This window comes from Falco peregrinus, chromosome 3 (genome assembly GCF_023634155.1).
Source record: "Falco peregrinus isolate bFalPer1 chromosome 3, bFalPer1.pri, whole genome shotgun sequence".
Taxonomy (NCBI): domain Eukaryota; kingdom Metazoa; phylum Chordata; class Aves; order Falconiformes; family Falconidae; genus Falco; species Falco peregrinus.
Window position 1 is genome coordinate 80,872,610 of NC_073723.1, and position 17,056 is coordinate 80,889,665.

A 17,056-nucleotide genomic window follows, 5' to 3' on the forward strand; every position below is an offset into this window, starting at 1 on the left:
TAAACTTGCCTCTTCTTCCACCTGAAGTAAAAGCACCAAAATGAGAAAAGATGAGCACAACCAGCTTGTTGAAGTTCTAAGGAGAGACCTTTCTCTAAGGGGAAGGCCTCTCTTCTCTTCATGGAGCTTTATCTGCATCCACATTGAGAGTCTTTCCATTAACTTCACTGTGTTAAGTCAGGCCTGTGAATTGTTGAAGGTACTCACCATCATCTTTTTAAATTTTTTTTTCCCCCTAGTACTTTATGAGTTTTAAGTGAGACAAGTAACAAGCATTTCTGAAGACTAAGCAACTTGCTCATGGTTTGCCTTTTAATAAAATTACAAAATTGTGATTGAAACCTTACTGCAGTTTATAAAATTATTCCATTTGCTTCTGTTAGAGTTTGAAACAAACTTGGAACAAATAAAAGTTTGATGAAAAAAGGAAGTGGAGGTTCTGGTAATTACTTAGATAATTCAGTTCATAACATCTCCATTTCATAAAAATCCAGCATTAATCCAGGATGTTTTATAATACTGATCTTCTGAATCTTTATTTCAGAAATGTAAAAAATATTCCATTATAATTGTTTCAGAACCAAGTCGAAAGGCTTCAGTAAGCAATGATGCAATAGAAAAAGAAAAAACAAGACTTCTGGGATTGTTTAAAACAGATAGAAGAAGCAGCAAGGTAAGTGTTCAGTAGTGTACAACCTCACTGAAGAGAATTGTTTTCTTTCCACATACATATATCTGTGGGTGATGTCATTTGTTTTTTCTGTCTTTCTGTCTTCCAAGGAGTAATGTTTTAGCAAGTGCATAAACTATGTTCAGTCAGTGCAGCCTGAGGCATACCAGCTGCTTATTGAAGGAGTCGGGCACATTCACCATGTATACTTTTTTTTTTCTTAAAAAGCTGTGAGTTCAGTAGTTGTTGACAAAGGGCAGCAGTTTCAAGCAACTTATGTCCACTTAGTAGTGCTCGGATTACAAAATGCATTTCTGAAAGAACTGATGTAATATAGAACAATTAAGATATCAAGTAAAGTATCATATTGACTCTTCTGTGCATGAGTGATAATCTGTTCTAAAGCTTTTGTTTCTTTAGGAAGCTCTATGTGGTCATGCTGTTGCCATCTCCAAGTCTGTAAAACCAATGAATCAGGTGTAGAAGAAATAACTTGCAGTACTAAACTGAAGGATCAGTATCTGCTGGGGTGCATTTTTAACTTTGTTTTTAATCTTGAGTTGGAAAATTTTAAAAATTCATATAAAATTTTTTTCTTCTGTTGAGATGCCCTTGTGAAAAATTTGTCATTCATCACAAAAATTAAATACAGAAAAACTTTCTAACTCAAGAACATTCATTACTGGGCTTGTAACTACGTATTTTTTGCATCCTTTGCTACAAATATCAGTGTCAACTGCTTTTGAGTGTATTTAATGCATACTAGAGATGTCAGAGTAAAAAAGAAATTTTATGTTTTCTAATTTAAAAAGCCCTCCCAGAATTCTGCCATGAAATAGTAAAATGGTTGTCTGATGAACTGGTACTAAGAACGGACCGGTGTTTCACTTCCCCTTCCAGTCTTCTCCGTCATATCTTAAAAACTGTGGAAGCTTTCAGAAATCTTCATTAGTTCTCTGCCCTTTTGATTATGGTCAAATTTGGAGTATTTTTGCTGGGGAATAGCTTCCTTTAAGGACACTGGGAATTACTGTGTTGAAAACTCTGATCTGTCACAGATGCTGAGCTGTTCTTAACATCTTACAAAGGACATGTGGAAACTGTATTTTATGAGATAGGAAGTCACTCACTTTCAGAGTGTTTATCCTCTTTAAGAAAATATTTCCCATTTAGAACGGAACAGTAACTGAAACAATAATGCTGTATCTGCTTGGCAGAATCAAGTAAACAAGGGAGCTCAGCTTGAGCCTCTAGAGCATATTGTGGGGCTGTAGTTCCTTTGGAAGAACCAAATATATTACAGCATGCAGTTTCTGCATTACAGTTTGTCCTCTTACTCAGTTTTCCTGAGTTTGGTATGAAGTGTGTACTCTTAGAGTTCTAAATCCTGAATCAGCTCAGATTAAACCTGTAAAATATTTACACTTGCAACCTTAGAAAAAGTTGCTATGAAGCATCCCAATTCTGTGGTTACTGCAGTGGGTTTCTGTCAGCCGAGTGTCCTGAGATGAGTGTCCCAAGACTGCAAACACCTCAATTTTTTTTCTGTTCTCTTCCTCATACTTGTTAATCAACAACAAAGGAGGTGAAAGGGTTTTTGAAATACAACTTTTAATAGATGCTAAGGATATTTGGAATCAATTAGCAAGTTACAAGTAGTATTTGACCTGGGAAAAAGTAGGAACTGTACAAACAAGTACAAGAAACAGCTTCTAGATCTGAGATAAATGTGTACGTCTTTCTTGCTACTAGTTCTGACAAGTTAATTGAGTTGGTCATTTCTTTATTGGATTCTTATTTTCAAATGACAAATACTCTGTAGGAAAAGAAACTGAATCATCCACTTTGTCTAGTCCAGCAAGGAAGTCATTGTTGCCTTTTCAATACAAAGCTTTAGGAGTTTGAACCCAAATAGGTGAAAGAATTATTGAAAACTGAAGAATAGTGCAACACACAGGGGCAAGCAGGTGTTAACTAAGCATAATACATCTGGCTTGATACTGTGGAAGATTTCTAACCAAAACAGCAATGAAAGTGCTGAACAGACTTAGTAGAATGAGGGCAAAAAGTGAGTTCTTTTAAGGAAGGATTTTTTGAAGATATTACATGATGGGATGCCCTGTGATTTTCAGGGCACTGGAATCAAAGGGCCAGATTTCCTAAACTCTGCTGTTCATGATTATTTTTACATTTTTACTTTTCCACGAGACTTAAGTTGGTTCTGCTTAGTTGTTTTATTTTTTTCTTTTGGTTCGCATTGTAATTTGCAGTGATGCTCTGTGTGTATGTGTGTGTGTTTATGTATGTGATCAGACATGATCTGTATTTTAGAACTATCTGATAGCAAGAGTTCTCCAAAGTCTTGCACAGTAGTAGTGCTGCAGAGCTGAAGGGGAAGGCCGCTTTTTTTGCAGGGAAGGAAGAGTATTAGCCTGTGTTGCAAACTGTCCTGGATCAGGTGTCACTGTGTGCTACAGGCCTACGCTCAGATTTCCATGCCCACACACATGCTTTCTTTCTCAGCTAGCTCACTGAGAGCAATAACCGTGGTGTGACAATACATTAGATCTGACTATTTGAAAAAAAACTTCCTTCTATATTAAAAACACCATGACATAGAATGAAAGCAGAGTCCTCTTCTTATGGTTAATACAAATTTGTCGAACGTTTTTCTTTGGTTAACTTTGTACTGGCAGGCTTAATGCCAGATCAGGTATCATCTTGTTCTCTCCATTCTAATTTTATGCTGGATCAGTTACCCTCTGTTCTTCTGCAGCTGGCATAAAAAACATAAAGGTGGCATGAACTCTGTATCTTTTTGATGTGAAATGTAGTCATGTGCCTGAGGCTAAATCCAGATCAAATTGGCACTGCTAAGCAATCCAGTAGAGCAGAGGTCCTGAGCAGATAATTATGGAATCTAGGCTTAAGTAGGGGGTAATATGCTAGTGCACAAAAACAGTCCCGTCATTGACAAGTGGCAGGGAAGAGGTTTCTGTGTGTTTCCCTGTGTCTGTGGGTGTAGCAGAGACTTACAGTCTGGTCCCTGGTGCTACAGGAGTTGATTACTACCCGTTTTCCTCCTAGCCCAAGAATTGTTTTGTTTCTTTATATTCTTAATTCTTTCTGCTGATGGATTTCTTAGGGCCTTGCCTCCATCAGAGAAATTTTGCATACTACATACGGAGTTTCTCAGCAATCGGGTCCAGCACTACTGAGACAGACAGTTTGCCTTCATTCAGTGATAAGGTTTGATGTTTTGCTCTGGCATGTTTTTGCTGTTTTGTTTCCGTTGCTGCTGCTGTGTAGGATACTTGTTTGTGTTGCAGACAGAAGAACACTTGATGAACAGAAATTGTGGTGAGGAGGATGTTTTTAGTTCTGCATCTACAAGTGAAGGAAGCTTGGATGTAAGTACTAACACGGCTTGTAGACGCTACTGCATTCCTATTAGATCCTGCATTTTGAATAACCAGAAACCACTGCTATTCCTGATGCTTAGCCAAGTAGAATTAGAAATAGGTTACTATTTAGCAGGCTTAGTTATGTGAGCGCACAGTTTGTGTATCTTGATGAAGGTAAATGCAATGCACTGTCTTCAAGTAAAACTTGCTAGCATCACCGTAAGTCTAAGTTTCTTTCAATGTTAAATTCTAAGCAGTTGTTGAGAAGAAGGCTTTTTAACCAAGGACACAAATGTTGTAAGACTGTGACTGTACTACATAATGCAAGAATATGTTTGCTTTATCCATACATCTAGAGGGGGCTTTTTTCTTATAAAACTACACTTCTCATTTTTATCCTTTCACATGTCTTTTGCAGCATGGCAGCATTCAGTTTGTTCATAAGTAGCTTGGGGGTGGAAAGTACTTTTGTTTTAAACACTGGAAATAACAGAAAGGATTTTTGTTAGTACTTCAGTAGGTTTTAGGGTGCTAAAATCCTGTGAACCACATTTTGAGAAGTTTTTAAGTGCCTAACAGACTGCTAAATTTTGAGGATTTAGGTATCTAATTTAGAAAGTGAATCCTAAATTTTTTTGTAAGTCTGTTCTGGTGGATTAGTAATCATAATAAGTAGTGTGCCTTGTTGTTGTTTATTTATTTGTTTTTTGGTTACTTGGCTTTTTGTTACCATATTTTCAAAGCCTGGAGAAGACTCTGTTGATGACATGATAGATGCCTGAAATGTGAGGTTCAGCTCTGAATCCCCCTTTCACAAACAAGTATTTGGAAAAGGAGTGCTAATCCACAATATGCGCAGCTCATTAGCCACAGAAACAGGTGACAGGAAATTGTTGAAAAAAGAGGAGAGAACAAATTCTAGATAAAAAGGATAGTGTGAAAGAAGTCAAAAGGGAGAAATAGATGGAGAAGTGATTGGCTGTGAAGTTAAAAAACTCCGAACTGCAAATCTGTGAAGACTTCATAATGATAGAGTACTGAAACTCTAGGTGCTTGTTACCCAGATTTTTAGTGTCATACTATGACACTATGATGAATGTTTGTGTGAGAGCTCTTATTAGCATAAAGTCCTAGTAGAGAGTGACGTGGGTAATTGAAGTACACTAGGTAGAAGTACAGAAAAAACATCACAAGCTCTGACAGAATAAAATAATCTTGTGGTTTGTATTCACTGCCATTATAAATTAATCTCAGTATCTTGAAACCCAAAGTACTAGTGAAGGAGGAGGAGGAGGAAGAGGTGGGATTCCAAGTGATGATATGAAGGTCACTCGGATACTCTGAACTGTCTTTTACACTAGCGTGTGGTCCATTTGATTTGGTACTATTCTACTAAACTTGCAGAAGATTTATGAAGTAACTTAACAGATCTGCTCAGCAGCACAGAAGGTCCATCCTTTGAATGGGCTAGATGGGCTTCAGGAAGCAGGTCAGCAGTTGTGATGTGTTGGTGAAAAATTCTAAAATACTGTAAAATTGGCATAGATAGTTGGCATAGATAACTTGTATTAACATAGGATAATATTCCAGTGGAAATGCCAATGAAAACACTTTAAAAATTCAGCTTAGCAGTTCTTTACATAGACTAGACTTTGAGACCCTTGATCATTCTGCGTAATTTTTTATTCCATTTGGTCAAAAGATATCCTCTTTATTGATTTCATTGAAACTGAGTTCCAATGAAATAAAAAAATTGGAATTTTGAGTATTCAAAATAAGTGGTATGTTACATAGCCATATATATGAAATACACGTTTAGAACTCACTGTATAGAAATTTCATTGAGCTAGTAAGATAGGACTTTTGGCAAAATGTAATCTAAGAGAGGCTTCCTCTTGCAATTTCATCAGGTTTACTTTCTGTTACTGTTTTGGGTCATCTGAAAGTATTTTGCATTTTCTGTGTGGGAATCAAAGCCAAAGTTTCAGATTTATTTCTGGAAGGAAAATAGTTTGCTGTTGCCTTCAGCATAGTGCCATGAGATACATGGCTGGATCAGGAAAATTTTTTTTGACTATAAAGAAATAGGCAACTCATTAAATACTACTGAAGTAAGGGCATGAACTTCAGTATGTTTAGTTTAAATCCTTTTCTCACTTACTACATCGTGGCAACGTGTACTGAATTGTAGAAAAAGTAATGGTTCTGTTCTGGGTATTGATGGGTATTTTTTAAAAAAAGTTGGCAATATAAAGGAATGGAATAAAGGTGTAAGAAATAAAAGGTCCTTAGTATTGGTTCAAGCACAAACTATTTTTTTTTGTAACCAACAAACCTTTCTCAATGCCATATTTATCTAATTATTAGAATTTTTAATACCCCTAAAAATACCTTGGATTGTTGATGAGGAAGCAGATTTTCAAAGTCAACATGTGAAAAAACTTATTCTTGAGGTGAAGGGACATTTGTTCACAGTATCAGCAAAAATACAGGTGAAAAAAGATTTGTTAACACCTTAGAGAGTGTAAAAATGCAGGAAAAGAACTCTCCATGGCAATCCTCGGAATGCAGCAGTTCAGTACCACACACATCAGTAAAGAACCTGAAATCAAAGCAGAAATCTCCCTGAATCTGTTCAGTTTTGTGCTAAGCAGATGAGCTTTACATCCAGGTTAACTTTTCACAAGTCAAATGCTATTGAAGTACACTGATGTATAAATACGACATACAAATAGATCAGTTGGAAGTTGCAGCACAATTAGCTGTATTTCACATTCTGTATGCCAGAGGGTCAGAGCTGGAATTTAGAGCAGCTGGAGAAAAAAAAAGGGACTTTAATCTCTGCCACTTGGTGTCACTCTTCTCAAACAGTTGATCAAGATGAAACCCAATATTTGGAGTGCAGTACTAAAATTAGCTGGGTTTATTTTTGGGGCCTTCGTATTTTCATAAATCAAGAGCGAAAAAACACATCCCAAGTGCTGAACGACGTGTAGCTATGATGTGGACTTTGTTTGTGTAATAAATCAGCTTGGGGAAAAAAATGTTTAGAAGTACAGCCAGGGACACTTAGCAGAGGATTTGAAACTTCAGCACAAAGTCTTATCACAGAGAGTTTCTGTAGTTCACATAAGAATTCAGCAGAGCAATGTTAGAGGATTTTCACTGGTACTGTTTTTAAAAAATCTGGTCTTCAGTGTATGTCTGAATATAGCTGTTAGAACAGAATCAGTGAGCCTAAAGGAAGCAGTAGTTCCCTGCTTAATTAATCTGTTATGGTTATTATTATATATGTTTATGAACAAAATTTATCAGGGAAAAAAATGTCATTTTAAATACCGAAAATTTATCAGATATGTTTAGGATATGTGTATGGTGTGTTGTTTTATTTATTTCATAGTACCTGTATAATTGCAAGATTGTGTTCAGAAGAAAAATACTGTGCTAGTATTTGAAAAAAATCATCAGGAGTCCTAGTGCATGAGTAACCTTGGCAGTCACCTCTTAAATTATGGGAACAGCTATTTTCCCTATAAAGGCTTTTAAAAAATATATTATTTACCTTTTCAGGGCCCTGATTTCTCTTAATGTACTCTTTTATGCCCTCATTGATGGCAAGAGTTACATCATTCATGATACACTTTACCAGTTCAGAAGTGGCTGGAAAGAAGGATCAAGTACAGTTACATGAAAGTGATTGGAAATGTGATTTCTCTTCAGCCATGTCAGGTCTCAGGTGCTCAATTAGTGCCATCTACTGTCAAGGATTTCACCTCATGTGGCCAGGTACTGTTTAGGACAGTAGGAATGCGACTATTGCCCATGTCATCTAAATGGAAGTTAACAGCCATCTACTTGTCATATTTGCTTGTGTCTGATAATCACATTCACTTTAAATTCCTATTTTCATGTTCTTGCTGCTTGGTCTTTTGGCAATGCTTCGAATGATGTTGGTTGTGTGTGTTTATTTGTACTATCAGGGTCAAATCCTGGGATAGTTGTGTTGCATTTTATACAGTTAGAGCTATCTATGTACACTGTCAAAGGCATAAGTTGCGATCCTGCCTTGAGACAGTTTTGCTTGGTGTGGTTTTGTTGCAAAATGTAAAACTCAACAAACTGAGTATGGAGAGTTGTCTAAATACTACAGCAGACTGGTCTGTTCTGCCCAGTCTTCTGTTACAGAGTGCCTGTAAGCCAAGTAGGTGCCAGAGGATGACACTAGGGAAGATACAGTGTAGTTAAAAATGTTTTCATTTGTGCAACTGTTGACATGATTAGAAGAAAAATAGATTTATTAAATACCAGATATCTCAGGATAGGTTTCACTATTGCAGTAGAGGTAGTTTTATTTTGATACCCTGTGATACACTCCGGAAAAAAAATAATATTTAATTGTTAACTTACCTTAGTAACAAGAAAGGTTTGCCAGAGCTTTTTTTGGGGGTTGCGAGGGGTTTGTGACTGGCACTCAAAGAATTCCAATAGGTAGCAAAGATTACAGTGATCAGCTTTCTTTCTCCTTGTCTGCTGAGGGCAGGACAAGAAGTAATGTGCTTTATATATAGCAATGAAATTTTAAATTGGAAAAAAATCTGACTGCATGGAGGTTTCACGAGGGAGCAGGTTATTAAAGAGACTGTAAAATCCTTATCATCACCTAATCTGTAAAACCTCCAAAAATGTCTAGAGAATAAGCTATACATATTTGAATCTGTCTTGGAGCCGAGGGATAGATAGGTGGGCCATGGAGGTGCTCTTCAGCCAGATTGTGGCTGCTGAAGAGATGTAGCTGTACCCACCCCTTCTATGATGTGCACTTACAGGTTATTAACTGTTTTCCTTCATGTGAATCATAGATAATTTTGCATAATACAGTATCTTTATATTTTTCTTATGGTATGTGATGGCAGGAGGCAAGACCTTGAAACAGTGGCTGCCTGCCACCAGACTTCAAATTCTTGCTTCAAAGCATGGTGTTACTAGACCTCTTCAAAGAAAAGGTCCTTGGAGTTAGTGTAAAATATAATCTCAGAACCAGCTGAACTACTCTGGCTCAAAAAAAAAAAAAAAAAAAAAAAAAAAAAAAAAAGCCTGAGGCAGACACCTGGAATGGAAAGTCTCAGCATCTATGGTTAAAGCATGGTAAAGTTACAAGCTATTAAAAGCAGTATCTGGTGAAGAGACATGTTGGCTGACCCCTGTTCTGTCTGTGCTGCTTAGCTTGTATACCACAGTATTGCCAGCTTAATGCATTCAAAAATCACTTGTCAGCTCTTCCCCTCACCACACAAAAGTGACTTAAGATCGTGAGGTTTGAAAACAAGTCATTTAGGATGGACTTTCCTTCCCCCCATTTGGCTTCTGAGCATTAGGTTTGTAGAGGTCACATATCTATAAACATTTTTTTTGCGACCATGAAGGTTTTATTAAAAACAAAATATTATCTCATAGTTCTTGGTTGCCAGAACCTGCATCGTCACATAAAACTGTGTGGTTCAGGATAAAATCATCGCAACACATTGCATTCAAAAAGACAACTTGGAAACTTTAGTTCTGCAGTGGTTTTGGGAGGGTGTTTTGAAGGAAACATTTTCAAGAAACATTCTGAGATGGACAGAGAGAAATGGATCAAGTTGAATCAAAAGGGCTTGAGTAGGGCCATACCAACAAAATGAACTGGGCATAGCTGTGGCTGGCAGGGCCTGTTTTAAATACCCAGCAGCATGGGCTTATTTTGGGCACTGGATCTAAGCATCCCAGAGTCAGATTTCCCAAGTTTTGAAGCCACTGAAATCTGCACAGCAGGAGTTGCACATTAAACTCTGCCCATCCTCTGTGTCTGCTGCCTGCCTCAGCTCAAGGCTGAACTTTGAGTCAGCTGCTAGATTTAGTTATTTAAAGCTTTTACTCTAAAAGTTTACTGTTTACCACATCATTGTTAACCAAAATGTGAGTGCACTAAGTTCAGTTCTCTTCTCTGTCTTTAGAGATACCAGCCAATCTTCTATCTCTCTCAGGACCATTATTGAGAGAATTATTTCCTCCTTTGCAAAGAAAACCAAAATACGTGCTGGGCTGGAGACTGCCTGGAACAAAGCTGTGAGGTATTCTTGATGTGGGAAGCATCCTTTTGTAAAAATACCCAAATATTCAGTGACTCAGAAAGAGAGAGCACGAGCAAGCCTAACTATTCAGACCAGTAACGAAATAAGTGGGGTGGCAGCTCTGGGTTCCAGTGCCAGCGCCAGGGATGTGTTTCTGTGTTTTATGCTAAGCATATGTAAGATCCAGCAAATAAGTAGTCACTGCAGCTAGAACTGGAGGAGGCAAGTGGCTTGTGCTGTCTGCCCAGATGAGTGCCCTAATCACAGTCTCTTTCTAGCTAAACTCATATTCATGTCCTTGAACAGAAAAATCTGTCTGCTCATGAGAGGGGAGAAGGTGTTTTCTCAACCAGAAGAACATTTTGAACTGGGATATGCCATATTGTTACCGAGTCGTTGAACTTGGGGCAGGGGGGAGGGCAAGGCAGGAGAGAAATACCATAGCAGCCTCTTCTACCAGTTATGTTTTTTGTGGAGCTGGGTTTCTTAGTTGTGCTTTAAGTGCACCTGTTGGATCAAGCCCCTTGGCTGATGAAGATGGAGAGATATGCCCATTTTATGGATCTTGAAGGAGTTTAGGCAGGAGGTTAGAAGCATATTTTCTCAGCAGTTTCATAAGTTCTCAGCTTAGCATGCCCAGAAGCAGAATTTAGGCACCATAATGGGAGTAAGCACATCAGAAGAGTATGTGTCAGGCTTATTGAAGAGAAAGCACAAAGTGGGGTGAGTTAGGGAGGCCCAACCTAACAGGAGCATGCTAAGTTCGGCTACCGTGAGGCAATTCAGCTTCCAGACTTGGGCTGCATGGCATCATTCTCTATACTGTGGATGTACCCTGTCGGTCTGGCTTAAGTTGGCTCAGATATCTCCCTCGGATGTTTAATTAAGACCTGGTGGCACACCCTTAACCACCCAAATCCTTTTATGTCTGATTCATCTTTTGTTACTGATTTCACTGAAAAGTTCTGAAGTTAACTCGCTGGAAAAAATAGAATAAACCAGCAGCTAATAAGGCCAATGGCTTTTAATTTGCATTAATAAAAGGACATTAAAAAAACCCAAAGACAAACTTAAATTCCATTTGAGATTTTTCTAGTGACATCTCAACCACTCACGCTTTGCTCCCTTGGTATTTAATATTACCAGAGCCCCTTAATAGTGTATAATAGCCTTGTAATTCATATTTGGTCGTAATTCATTCAGCATATTGTTCTTAATGTAACTGGCAAGCATGTAGTGGTGTGGAAAATACCACCTTTAAAGAAAAGTTTATCCCAGGATCAGGCTTTTCTGCAGTTGGATAAGGAGAGATGTAGTTCCTTCAAAAAGTCTTCCACATATTTCTGTGAACATAAAATGCTTTTTGTGCTTAAGTTTGGGATGGTCTGGGAGTGAGTCAGGGAATTATTAATTCCACTGCAAAGTACATTTCTCTTTGATTTAATGATGGATATCCAAATATTTCTTGAAAGCTTTCCAAATGTAACTACTGTAGTGAACGAATTAGTGTGTATTTATGCCAGTGCCCTTTGCTAGATGAAATAAAAAAAATGTCTAATTTTATATCATTGGCTCCATATTTGTAATAAACAATGGAAAAAAAAATTTCAGACAGTAACACCTGTTTTTGTAGTGGCATAATCTGAATCACATGTAACCATAGATTTATTATATTAGTCTAAAATACCTTATTAGCATATGTAGATTTGAGATACAGTGAAGATTTTCAACACCAGTTAAGGTATAATTTCTTTTCTTTTGCAAACAATTTCTGAGGCTTGAGCGCTAATAGGATTTGGTTCTTTTCCAGCCTCTTGTGTGGACACTGAAGACTTGATTTCATTAAAAGTAGTGGCAAACAATAACATTTCTTTTAATTAGATGATCTCATGATTTCCACACATATTTGTTCTATGCATTGTTGTTCGTTGGCATAAACCGAGCTGCTTGGTAGCGTGTGAAACCATATGTCTCAATAACATCTTATGGCAGGTGAGGGAGGATTTGCAAAACAACATTTGCTGACAGGACACAATGCATTTTACTTTGATGGCGAAGTTTTCCTGAGTGAACTTTATGGCTTAGTTCTCTCATGCAAAGTCAAACCTACATGAGGCGTAGCGGGTCTTACAGGTCTCCCTGTAACTCAGGAGTTGTGTGTATGAAGCAAAGATCGTATAGCGCTAACTACTGTGTCTGCTGCTCAGTTGTTCATCAGTACAGGGACCTTCTAATGCTTGCAGTGTGTGTAGCTGTTTCACATTTTTTCTTTCTTACTAAACAACTGTTATAAATTAGGTTTTATTGGTCTTCTACGTGCAGAGTTCCCAAACTGATATTCTCCTTTGAGCTTAGCAGAAATGATTACAAATAATTTCAGACATCACTTTTTCTCATACTCTCCAATGTGTAAATATTTCATTTGAATTCTCAGCAGCATTTTGGGAGACAAGCTGAAGAGGGGAAAGAATGTGACAAATAGCGGTCAGTCTTTTTTTAAAGACATTTACAACAGCATGAAGTAGTAATACCTTCAGTCAGATCCATTTTCTTGAGTTATTTTTTTAATATCATTTATGCTTTTGAGTAGATCTCAAAATACTCGGGGAGATGAAGGAGGGTATTCCTTGTTTTATAAATGTTCAGCTGGAAGGCTAGAAAAAAAAGACGGATGAAGGCAAATAGCAAGAGGTAGCCCTGCAGAGGTCTTAAATAGGTAACTGTATGCATTGGACCAACTGACTTTTTCAGTGTCATACCAAGCGCCTGTTTAAGTGTTTTGCTGGTTCAGTACCTCAGTGACCTGGCAAGAGAGCCAGGTGTGACCAGTGCCTAGGACATGAGCTGTGTAGGCTGTCTCTGAAGTATACTGACATAGCAAGATGGAGAGATTACAAGCAGATTTATGATTGTTAGTGTTTGGTTCCCCCACACTCCCCCTCCTCTGGTTATAATATATTCTTCTTTACATCCCAGAAAATGCTTAAGTATACATCTTGATTTTGATTTCTCCCAGTTTCAGCACAGAGATGGTGTGATTTCATTGACTCTAAATAGAGCTTGTTCTGATTTACAGTTGTTTGCATAGGACAAGAGTAAGGCCAGTAAAGTGCACTGTGGAGGTTTGCCTTGTAAAAACCTAATGGCAATGGATTTGGCAGAAAGGGGAAGGGAAGAAGAAACATTTTAAACTATTTATTAATCAAGAATTCCAGCAGCGAGGCTTTTCTTGCCTTGATTCTGGCAAATGTACAGCTGAGAGATACTGTGCAGAGACTGTTTCTGCACAAAGAGAGAAAGCCCTTCAAGTGTAAACATTTGAGCAGCTGGTATGGGAGATTAGTGTAGCATTGGTGGAAGGAGGGTAATAGTGGATAGTGGCGCTGTCTAAATTTAACAAACGTTAAACAAGGTCCTTGTTCTAGGTTAAGGGTTACAGGTCAGAAAGACAATATCAACTAAAAATACTGGGAATTTTACAAGTCAGTCAAAGTCATTAACTAGTATTTAATTAAAAGCAAATCACTATCCAAAGTTGTGACACCTTCCTCCCTGCCCCCCAAAAGAAAAAAAAAAGTTTTGAAAAAAAATTTCTATGCAACCTGTTTCAGTTAAGGAAAAAAACCCACTTTATCTCTCTATGGAAAGGCAGCACTTTGAGGCTTCTTAATGTTTTTGCTTTGGATTGTGAACGGTCTTAATATATTGTTCTACTTTTAATTTCCTGTGGCTGAATATTATATCAAAAGAAAGCATCATGCTGAGGGTGAAAGTGTTGTAGGACCTGTTAGCTTTGTAGACATGTGTTCATAATGCTGTTTAACATCATCTGTGGGGGTTATGTTTTGTTTTTTATAAAACCTTGCCCAATAGTTTCACAACATCGTTGTACATCAGGGTGTCTGGTCATATGTTGGGTTCTTTGGATTTTGTTATTTAACTTGCATTTTGATCACGCTTTTAAAACAACTCCTTGCCTAGTGGTTTGTGATCCGATTCACACGTGTTTTATTGGAGGTGCTTTACTTTATTAATATTCTTTAGCAATAGAAACTAAAGTATGGGTGTCTGGAGCCAATTTTAATGTTTAAAAAACAGAGCTATGCTTTCTGTGCTGGCTTTGTTATGATTTCCATTGCATTTGAAAGTATACTCCAGAAAAAGATTTCCTGGAGAAATGACAGTGGCAGCATAGTTCAGAGCATTACTGTCTTTTGGCATCGTAAAGTTAGAGTGACCATCAGAGAATTGATGCAGAACTCACTAGAGTCAGTGGAAAAATTCCTTCTGGTTTCAGCTGGCTTTGGACCATGTCCTGTATGAGTCATTAGCCATTACATACACTAGACCATTCTAAAATTATTCTTTCTGGTGCTACTTCAGGTTTGTTTTTACATGGACAAATATCTTCTGGCACTTTCACTATCATCTTTGGGAATGTAAGACCTTTGTTCTTTTTTAATGGACAGTTGACACAGATAAACCCTATGAGGTTGCTTAATTTATAGAGCATTTTCTCACTGGGGAAGGAGAAAACCCCAAAATAAACGTGTTAAGTCTTGTAGAAGATGAATTGCCAACAATGTCAAAGCAAGGGAGTGGCTTTCACCGACCAATAATTTGTTGCAAAAGCAGGTTTTTCTTTGTTATCTGAAGCAGTGCATGCCCAGGGAAGCAAGCAGAATTCTCAGCACTGCTTGCCCTGTTTAAGATGTAATTGTGCCAGTGGTAGTCCAAGTGTAGGTATATGTTGTATCTGTATTGCCATAGTTTTTAACTTCCATGTCAGTTAAATGTGGGACTGTTCTTGAAAAGTTTCTGCCGCAGTTCCTCAGTGGGGGTTGCACGCCAGTGGATTAGAATACTCCAGGCAGCAGGAATAAATAGATCAGAGAGCTGTGATTTCTTAGTATTTAACACAAAATTCACAAAGGAAGCAAGGCAATAAACAGTGGGAAAATTAGTTTCTTAGGAATAACAAACATTTACAAGTTGAGCTCTGGTGTCCTAAGGATATAGTGCTGAATTTTTAGACTTGGAGAGACTTAGCTGTCTATAATATATGCAAAGAAAGATAAAAATAGGAAAAAAAAATATATAAAAAGTGGTAAAAGGCTGAAGTAGCTTGGGCTCCAGCACAGCTGTACTTTGAGTCACTTTGCAGTATTCTATATTCTCACTTCATTTTATTTAGAAGGTGGGATGACCTAGATAGAGTCGAAAGGATAATAATAACTGCTTACAATAGGGGAAAAAAATAAAAGGCCAGGGATGTTTGAAGTAATGTTTGAAGAGAATTCTAAGAAAATTCAAATAGGAGGTCTGCTTCTCTATTCTTAAGTTGTTACTCTGTGCTCGGTTACTGAACTTCAGTGATTTTTGCCGGCATGTTCAGGATATTGACTGTTCCTCAAAGACGATAGCCTTTGGATAATTCTCCAGGATGGAAAGGAAGCTTGGATCTGAATTTCATGCTCTTAAAAGATTCAGATCCTGAAATGAATTTACTTGTGACTTCTTCAGCATATAAACATATGTATTTTCTATCCAAATTGTTCATCTCCTTTAATGGGACAAGCTTAATTTCTGTAGGTATTATGAAACTAAAGATGGATGTTTATGACACATGGTTGTGCTCTATCCATTGTCCAGCAGGAGAGTGTTGTCTTTAAACCTTCCCTGTACTCCTGTACCCTCTCCTCCTGATTTCTTCTCTTCACCCCTGTAGTCCTGACCACTGATGTTGATCTGAGACTATAAATATTCATCTCTTAGAATGGTTTGTTGCCATCCATACCAGAGCATCAAGCTGCGAGCATGATGTATTGATCTTTTGGTTTAGTCTTCTGCAGAAAGTTGTATCAAGTGTTGATCAGCTTCAGTGCTGCTATTTGTGGACAGAAATTCTCAGCATGAAAGCTACAGATAGAGTTGGGGGCTTGCTTAGGCCACCCATTAGGGTGTTCTACAGTCTCTTGTACTCAGTGTGTTTAGTATGTGTACATACATGCACAAATGTGCATACAGGCATCTGAAATTGCTAATCGAAGTGATAAATTTTGTATGTATATGCATACCTGTGTTTCTGTGTAGTTACATGTATGTACAGACACAGGTTATGTACACACATGTGCACATCCAGACATCTGAAAGAGCGAATTGAAACACTAAAATCTGTGGCTGTTGACTTCTGAGTCACGTTGCTCTAACCCTCTTATTGACTCTGTAATTAGGATTTGTGTTAAGATTTGCACTAATTTCAGAGTTCAAAAGCTGATTTGTTCTTTTAATTTATGTTTTAAGACCTTCAGAGGTTGCATTGTTTTCAGTAATATTTTTGGCAGTGTTTTATCATTAAGAAGTCTAAAGCTTCCTTTTTGAAAATGTGCTTTGATAGTTGGATGATTTTATTTGTCTCCCTCTAGCTAAACACCTACAGTTACCATAGACTTCAAAGGCAAAAGTAGTTGCACAACTTCATTCTAAATTAACAAAGTATTTGTGTCGGAATTTGATTATAGGGATTGCAGCTAGAAGTCAGTTCCCTGAGCTTGAATAAATCAGAGCAACTCCTTTGACTTCAGAGAGGTTCTGCAGATCTTGGTGAAAATTTGCCTTTGAATTTCAGTGCAGATTTTCTCTGTTCATCCTGCTATAATAAGTAGAGATTTTCAGAGGCCAGAAGTCCTGCAGAATTTCAGCAGACAGTGAAAGATGATGAGAATTGATCATAAATATTTGTTGTTTCTGAAAAACTTGCATAAGGACAACACTTTCATTAAAATGGTGGGGAAACTTTTTAATTTAACTGGAATAAAACTACTTTCAGTAAGAAACAGGAATTACTTTTTCAAAACCAAACAAAGACACACCCA

General features: G+C 37.6%; 1 protein-coding gene across 10 annotated transcripts in view; it reads left to right on the plus strand.

Moving 5' to 3' along the window:
* COBL (cordon-bleu WH2 repeat protein) overlaps positions 1 to 17,056 on the plus strand; it is a 208,781-nt gene that overhangs the window by 104,889 nt on the left and 86,836 nt on the right. For 8 of the 10 annotated variants that reach the window (XM_055799625.1, XM_055799623.1, XM_055799624.1 and 5 more), the window contains 2 exons: positions 579 to 673; positions 4,000 to 4,080. In XM_055799625.1, coding sequence (XP_055655600.1) covers positions 579 to 673; positions 4,000 to 4,080 — 176 coding nt within the window. The remainder of the gene's footprint in view (positions 1 to 578; positions 674 to 3,999; positions 4,081 to 17,056) is intronic. The other 2 variants (XM_055799627.1, XM_055799628.1) reach the window with 1 other exon arrangement.